Below are 8791 nucleotides of genomic sequence, written 5' to 3' on the forward strand. Positions count from 1 at the left end.
ATAGGCTACTGCAAGCTGTGTTATGGGATGGCTTATCTCTAGTATTTCATCTCTCACCAAATGAAGAGTAGTATTGGTTCAGAGCTCCCCTCCCACCTCTTGATTCTGACTGCATGCAGTTATTGTCATGGCTACATTGTGACATAAGGAGCAACTATACCTGAAACTTCCTCTCAGCAGACTCTGAACCATCAGAAAGGAGATAACATTCATGGGCTAAGGACGTGCAGCTCTGATAAACAACTGAGGCATATTTTGTCCTTCTGGGTGGTCCAAGTATACTTTCCATTGTCACATACAGAAGATCAAATCTGGACATGTTTAATCCAGCTGTATTAGATATTCCAGCTGTGATTTTTGACAATGGTTCTGGACTCTGTAAAGTTGGAATTTCAGGAGAGATTGGACCCCGACATGTCATCAACTCTGTTGTTGGCTACCCAAAATTCAATATACCATCAGCAAGAACCAATCGGAAAAGGTACTTTGTGGGAGAAGAAGCCCAGGGCATGTACGATGGCTTATACCTGCACTATCCTGTTGAGCGTGGACTGGTAACTAGATGGGATGACATGGAAAAACTGTGGAAGGACCTTTTTGAGTGGGAACTAGGAATGAAACCCAGTGAACAGCCAGTTTTTATGACTGAGCCCTCCTTGAACCCACGAGAGACCAGAGAGAAGACCACAGAAATAATGTTTGAGAAATTTAATGTACCTGCCTTGTACCTTTGCAATCATGCTGTAGGAGCCTTGTGTGCTTCTGCCTGTATCACTGGCCTGGTAGTAGACAGTGGAGATGGGGTCACTTGTACTGTCCCCATCTATGAGGGCTACTCTCTGCCTCATGGTATCACTAAACTATATGTAGCAGGAAGAGATATCACAGAACACCTCACCCGACTCCTTCTTGCTAAAGGCTACACCTTCCCTTGCATCCTCAACAAAGCAGTGGTGGATGACATAAAAAAGAAGTTATGCACTGTCACCTGGGGACATAAAAAAGCCCGCAAGAACTATCAACAGGCCCTAAAGGAATATCAACTGCCAGATGGGAATATCATCCAGATGAGTGATCACCTGTGCCGGGTACCTGAGGTTCTTTTTACACCTGATCATTTAGGTGTTCATGATCTAGGAATCTCAAAAATGGTCTGCAGCAGCATCATGAAGTGTGACACTGACATCCAGGAGACCCTGTTTGCTGACATTGTGCTGTCTGGAGGTACCACACTGTTTCCTGGGCTACAGGATAGACTCCTGAAAGAACTGGAAGGTCTGGCTTTTGAGGGAACCCCAATCAAGATCACAGCTTCCCCAGACAGATGCTACTCAGCTTGGATTGGAGGATCTGTCATGACTTCCTTGACAACATTCAAGCAAATGTGGGTCACTGCTGAGGACTTCAAGGAGTATGGGGCATTTGTGGTTCAAAGAAAATGCTTTTAAGGATCATTGAACTCTGGGAAGTACTCTAAATGCCAGATTACAGGAGTATTGGTGGAGGCAATATCATTCCTTGGCATTTAATAAAATGATCAATAAAGCTGTAACTGATTCAAGCTCCAATTATTTATGTCTCTAAACTAATTTTGTAAAGATTTGTTTTATGTATATGTGTGTATGTCTGAGTATATAAATATGCCACACACACATGCAAGTGTCCATGGAGGCCTGAAGAAAGCATCAGATTCCCTGGCCTTGGGAGTTATAGGTGGTTTTGAATAACCAGTTTTGGGTGCTGAGAACCAAACCCATGTCATGTCCTCTGCACTCAACCTCTTGAGTCATCTCTATAGTTATCCGAAGTATGTTCTTTTTGAACAAATGTGGTTTAATATTACATATCAGCCACAGATTCCCCTGTCCTCCCTCCTCCCGCCCCTCCCACCATCCCTCCAGCCCACCCTCCATTCCCATCTCTGCCAGGGCAAAGACTCCCCTGGGGATTCAGCTCAACCTGGTAGATTCAGTCCAGGCAGGTCCATTCCCTCCTTGCAGGCTGAGCCAAGTGTTACCGCATAGGCCCCAGGTTCCAAATAGCCAGCTCATGCACTAAGGACAGGTCCTGGTCCCACTGCCTGGGTGCCTCCCAAACAGTTCAAACTGATCAACTGTCTCACTTATCCAGAGGGCCTGATCCAGTTGGGGGCTCCTCAGCTATTGGTTCATAGTTCACGTGTTTCCACTAGTTTGGATATTCGTCCCTGTGCTTTTTCCAATCTTGGTCTCAACAATTCTCGCTCATATAGTCCCTCCTCTTTCTCGCCGACGGGACTCCCAGAGCTACACCTGGGGCCTGGCCGTGAATCTCTGCATCTGCTTCCATCAATCATTGGTTGAGATTTCTAGCATGACAATTAGGGTGTTTGGCCATCCTATCACCAGAGTAGGTCAGTTCGAGCTTTCTCTCAACCATTGCCAGCAGTCTATTATAGAGGTATCTTTATGGATTTTTCTGGGGACCTCTCTAGCACTTTGCTTCTTCCTATTCCCATGGGGTCTTCATTTATCATGGTCTATTTTTCCTTGTTCTCTCTCTCTCTGTTCTTGATCCAGCTGCTCAGCTATGTTCATAGCAGCATTGTTTGTAATAGCCAGAACCTGGAAACAACCTAGATACCCTTCAACTGAAGAATGGATAAATAAAATGTGGTACATATACACAATGGAGTACTACTCAGCAGAGAAAAACAATGACATCATGAGGTTTGTGTAGCTAGAGTTTTCCTGCCTGGCCCACAGTCAGGACAAATCTCTCTCACCTGCCAGTCCCACAGCTGCTCAGACCCGACCAAGTAAACACAGAGACTTATATTGCTTACAAACTGTATTGCCGTGGCAGGTTTCTTGCTAACTGTTCTTACAGCTTAAATTAATCCATTTCCATTAATCTATACCTTGCCACGTGGCTCGTGGCTTACCGGCATCTTCACATGCTGCTTGTCATAGTGGTGGCTGGCAGTGTCTCTCTGACTCAGCCTTCCACTTCCCAGCTTTATTCTCCTCCTTGTCCCGCCTACACTTCCTGCCTAGCCAATGGCCAATCAGTGTTTTATTTATTGACTAATCAGCAACACATTTGCCATACAGAACATCCCACAGCAGGTTTGCAGGCAAATGGATGGATCTAGAAAAAAATCATCCCGAGTGAGGTAACCCAGACTCAGAAAGACAAACATAGTATATACTCACTCATAGGAGGATACTAGATGTAAAACAAAGGATGACTGGACTGCTACTCACAACTCCAGGGAGGCTACCTAGAAAACAGGACCCTAAGAAAGACACAGGGATTGCCCAATGACAGAGAAATTGATGAGATCTACATGAGCAAACTGGATGTGGGGGGCGGGTAATGAAGGGCGAGGGTTGAGGGAAAGAGAGCTTAGGGGAGCAAGAGTCCCCAAAGTATGTTCTTATTGGTATTACATATATCTTTCCTCTCTTATAGATCTCTTGAGTGTGCTTTTTACTCAGTGAATAGTTTTAGAATGTTCAAATGTGCATTTAGTAGTTATGTACTAAAAGGTTCTGGGGCCTCATGCATTGGAAGTTGGCTAATTAGGGGCCTATGGATCTATTTCTCATATATCCTAGTGTACAGTACACACACATTCAAAACAATATCCAAGAAAACAGTGGAGAGGTCAAATGTAGTAACAATATCACCCTACACATTCTTGTGGATCATTACTTTTTGAATTTATAACTAGTGTTATTTCAAGAAATTTGGGAAATAAATAGGTGGGCTCCTAAATTCTCATTTGTTTAAGGCTCTATAAAAGTTGAGAACTATGCTTCCAGATGATTAGTTTTGGTTTTAGTTTCAAGGATACCAATTTCATAATTTTCTTAGAAAGTAAAATGATAGAAATAGATAATGCTTTCCAATGAAGTAATTGTTGAATAAATTACATCTACTTATTTTCAGTAACTGTGTTTTTTCCATAAACATTATGGAGAGATATGGTAACAAATCTATTTCTGTAAAGAAAACAATGCCATTTCTGCTATCATAAGAGAAAAAGGATTACATGTGGGTAATTAGCTTATTTTCACATATAAATATAAATTAACACCTATTTCATATAAGCATTTGGAGACAAGTTTGAAAGTGAAATATTCTAGTTTGCTTTCTGTTGCTGTGATAAAATGGTGAACAAGCCAATTGGGAAAAGAAAGGGCTTATTATTTCTTATCATCAAAGGAAGCCCCGGCAATAGTGCAAAGCAGAAGCCTGGAGGCAGGAATTGAAGCATACCAAGAGGCACACTACTCACTGGCTTACTCTCTGGCCTCCTGAGCTATTCTCTTTATATGACACAAGACTACCTGCTCAGGAATCATACTACCCACAGTGATCTGGACTCTCTTAAAGAAATTAGCAATTAATAAGATGCCCCACTGATGGAGACAGTTCCTCAATTAAGGGTCCCTTTTCCCAGGTGTGTCCAGTTGCCAACTGAAACTGTGAGAGTAAACATCATTAGTTTAAACAAATTATTGGTGAATGGATTTTTTAAAAGTACAGGATAGCTTCTTCTCCAGATTTACAGTACTAAATACAGATTTGTTCCCATAAATTAGGCCTTAAATCAGAAAGCTATTGGTTACCGCCATGGTTTTCATTGCCACAATTGCAACAATGGGTATATCTTTTCGGACCAGTAGTTACTGTAGCTCACACAGTTTACAGTTGAATAAGCCTGTTGAGGAGCTTTCTCCTCCAACAAACTGTAGATGAGCTTCTGGCACTATGAAAACTAGTCACCAGGAATAAAGTTCCTGGGTCAGTCCCAGTTTCATTTCCCCTGTGCTATTTGTGTATTGTCTTCAGTGGTAAGATCATGGCATCAGGAAGAAACCATCCACAGTATTCTGTATTGATAAAGAACTACTATTATTTTGCTAAATTGCCATAATATCAAACAACTTCCTAAATACTTATCCTTATATAAATATATTGGAACTCTTATCTTTCATTAGAAAAAATTCTCTTTATAGTAGATTTTGGCTAATACAGAGATGCATAACTGGTCAAAATATAGTGAATAAATGACCATGGAGTATTCAATCCTAAGTGGCACAAATTTATAACACCTTCAATACCCAATGATCATGAACCATCCCAGAGGAGGGGATGAAAATATTTTAAGATCCAAAGAACAGAGATGGATGCTGTGAAAGAGTTTCTTCTGGAAATTATAGAGCCATTGACCTCACAACAGCCGTGGTTCCCCACACACAGAGCCAGCTAGTCAACATCCCAGTGTGAGGAGGGGAGAGGTTCATGAGGACCCATCCTTAACTGAAAATTAATGGGAGTTGATAACTACTGGTGGATCAGAAGTAAGTTTCTTGTAGGTTGCCCATGCTTCAGTGATCACCTTCACCTACAAGTACATGGGTATCACCAATTAGATTCAGTAGGTTATGAAAAAAATAAGAAATGAAGAACGAATTGTGAAGATCTGCAGAGCACATTGTGAGAAAAAGTGGAGGATCAAGAAAAATTGTAAGAACTAGGGGACAAGGAAACAGTGTCTTCCAGACCATCAGGGCTGACACACATATGAACTCACAGAGACTGTCGGGGGTACACACAAGACAAGGACAAGTTCAAGCAATATGGGTTTCCAGAACTGAGAGGAGGAAGTGGACACAAGCTCCCATCCCTAACCCAGAAGCTATCTTCAATTAACATCTCCTTGAAAAGGAAAAATTTGTTTCTCCAATGAAATCTCACTGGGTATACAAGACACACTTAAGGGCAGGCCCCATGTACAGCAGTAGATGGCCAATACAAAATGAACTCAGTGGTACAGTTGTAGATTTTGTTTTGTCTTATAATGATTTGGGCATTAAAAAAATCTTACTGGTCATTCATTATGGTTTCTAATCTTAAGTTTTTATAGTCTGGGGTTATGTGTGTGTGTGTGTGTGTGTGTGTGTGTGTGTGTGTGTGTGTGTGTGTGTGTTTCTTATTTTGTTAATTTTTTAATTCTGCTTCTTTTGTTTAGTTTTTCTCTTTTTCCCTTGTTTTGCCTGTTTTCTAAAGATAGAAAGAGAAAGGCGGCCTGGAATTGCATAGGTGAGGAAGCAAGGAGGATCTGGGAGTAGATGATCAGGTAGGGGAAAACATGATCACAATACACTATGTAAAAAACTTTATTTCAATTAAAATAATGTTCTAAAACAAAACAAAAAAAGAATGTAAGCACCAGAAGATAGGGAGGAATGCTGTGAAAATGTTTTCCAGACACATGACTTGGCTGGTGCACACATGAACCCACAGCAGCCGAAGTTACCCACAAGATACTTGTACAAAATCAAAATAGTCAGGATTTCAGCATGGAAGGGGAAGGGTCCATGGACACCCCTCACCCACACCCCTATCTGAGGATTTATTAGCAATTGGTAGATGCTGGATGACAAAGTATAACATTTCTATAGGAGTGTGGTCAGCCACTGGTAGGCTCCCCATGTTAACTCCACAATAACCCTTTAGCCATACACAAATGGAAAGCACTAGTTGGGACTCAGTGGTGACTGAAAAAAGATCATAAAGTAGGAAAGGAGGCATTTGATGGATATGATCATACTATAAACATATATGAAGCTTTCAAAGAATAGAAAAATTAAAATATTTTTTCAAATTAAGAAAAAATTGATAATTGATGACAAACAATTGGTTTGCTGGCTTTATTAGCAATTGTTTGTCATGGAAAATAAGATTGTAGGGTCTAGTAGGTAAAAAAGACGCATGACTTTGGAAAACAGCATCCTTTTCCATTGTTGGTGTGATAAAAATGTATGGAACCATTGTATCAGCATCATCAAACTGTGGCAGGTATGTTATCTTCTGTTTTAATAAAAACAACTGAAAAGCAACTATGCCTTTATAATTATAGATTGTGTGTGGCTGTTTTAATTTCACCCAAATCAAGGTTAGTGGTTACAACAAAGACTTTATCTGTGGAACTGTTTGCTGTCTGTATCTTTAAGGAAAGTTCACCAAATGTGGCTCTGTTGGAATTGGAATTTGTATTTACATGTGAGCAGTTGGATGAATCACAATACATTTACGTAATTGAGTATAGTTGGTGGGTGTGAAGGGAATTAAGAATGTTTTAAATTATTTGCAGAATTTACTTATTATACTATTATTTTGGTAAAATGGAATGATAATTTTTAAATATTGATATTTGTTGAAAAAGATTATGTAGAATAAAAGTGAATATAATTCCAGTACTTATCACATCTGATATTGAATAAAAGTGGTGAACATGAACTTTACAAATCAGGGATGCTATGCTTTTATGACTCAATAATTTTGCACTCTGGATATTTACATGTATTAGCTGTACCAATGTGTAATCAAGTTGAAAATAAAAATAATAAAATTAAAGGAAATAAAACAAAAGAATAAAAATAAAATTAAATTTAAAATAAAGCATTTACAATGACATCTTATGGTCTTGGAAGTAATTATTGTTACAGATGTTTCATGAAGATTTTAAAATAAAAAAAATTAAATTTGAAAATTATTAAAGAGGAGACAAAGAAATGTTAAATCTAACTTGATCATCAACATATCTATGGTAAAGTATAAAGATAATATTTCACCTATAAAATATGTAGATTTAAATAAATTATAATTATAATGCAAATAAAGTTATATAACAAAATTAGCATATCTTAAAATTTATTTCTAAGATCACATGCAAGACTATTCAGCACAGTGCAGAAATGAAACTGTGATGTTGAAGTTGATATAGGATATTAAGAATCATTATAATTAAGATACTATGATAATGACTCAGGGAGAGACAAACAGATGCATATTAACAGAAAGTGACTACCAAAATGAAAACAGAGTTACTGCAAACCTCTGGAAAGAACTGTACAGTAAAGATATAGTGATGTAGAAGTCATAGACAATATCTTGGATCTGATTTTCACTATTAAGGAAGGGAAAATCCATGATAATTTATGCAGATGGGGACATTAATAAAGGTCCAGTACAGGGAACTATGATAATCAGAATATTCCAACTTTGAACTGTTTAATTTGGAAAAGCTTTAATAGAAGAAATGAATAAGCCTGTCACAGGCTATCTTACTTTACTGTGAAATATGGTGGAGATGGAATCAATGCAAGTTCTATGGATGCAGAGAAATGTTGTAATATAACTGCCCCTCTGTACTTAAGACAAAAGTTACAAGATATGAGACTATGAGGGAAAATAGCCGCTGGTAAATTTATTTATACAATCCACTTAGTTATAACAGGCTCATTTCTCATGATTATCAGTCGACTGGAGGACAATAGAAGAAGGAAATTGGGAATGAAAGAGGTGGTGTTTGATTGAGCTCATTGGACTCATATATAAGCATATATGACTGTGTTCACAGGAAAGTTCATGGGCTGACTCAGCAGGAACCACAGGACTGGCATGAAGCATCAGTGGCTTCCCTGAACTCCAAAGTAAGAGATGATACTTACCATGTAGAGGAAACTCAAGCCTTGCATGAAGTAGGGTGGTTCCTTAAGACTAAAGTAATTATAGAATGATTTGAAAGGGGAAATATAGATGTGAAGAGATCTATCTTTATCACTGAAAAGCAATGTGGCAAGATTAGTGCTGAACCAGGGTTATCACGAAAAAAAAATGTTACAAAGTTAAATCCAGTGTTTGTAAGGCCATAGATCCCAAGCAAAAACTTAAAAAAAAAACTATAAATGATAGAATGATATAGGTGAAAAAAGCCTGTGCATAATTCAGTGAT

The 8791-nt window shown here is 38.8% G+C and overlaps 1 protein-coding gene across 1 annotated transcript; it reads left to right on the forward strand.

Moving 5' to 3' along the window:
- The first annotated feature begins 317 nt into the window (after nucleotides 1-317).
- Actrt1 (actin related protein T1) lies at nucleotides 318-1448 on the forward strand. The gene has a single exon (XM_052747025.1). It carries the CDS (start codon nucleotides 318-320, stop codon nucleotides 1446-1448), a length of 1131 nt encoding a protein of 376 aa, XP_052602985.1.
- The last annotated feature ends 7343 nt before the right edge of the window (nucleotides 1449-8791 follow it).

Source organism: Peromyscus californicus, unplaced genomic scaffold, assembly GCF_007827085.1.
Source record: "Peromyscus californicus insignis strain IS unplaced genomic scaffold, ASM782708v3 Scaffold_10__1_contigs__length_136768540, whole genome shotgun sequence".
In the NCBI taxonomy this organism is placed as follows: Eukaryota; Metazoa; Chordata; class Mammalia; order Rodentia; family Cricetidae; genus Peromyscus; species Peromyscus californicus.

Bases quoted from the DNA above. Each gene is read 5' to 3' on its own strand.
- Actrt1 (XM_052747025.1), top strand. From the start codon at position 318: ATGTTTAATCCAGCTGTATTAGATATTCCAGCTGTGATTTTTGACAAT.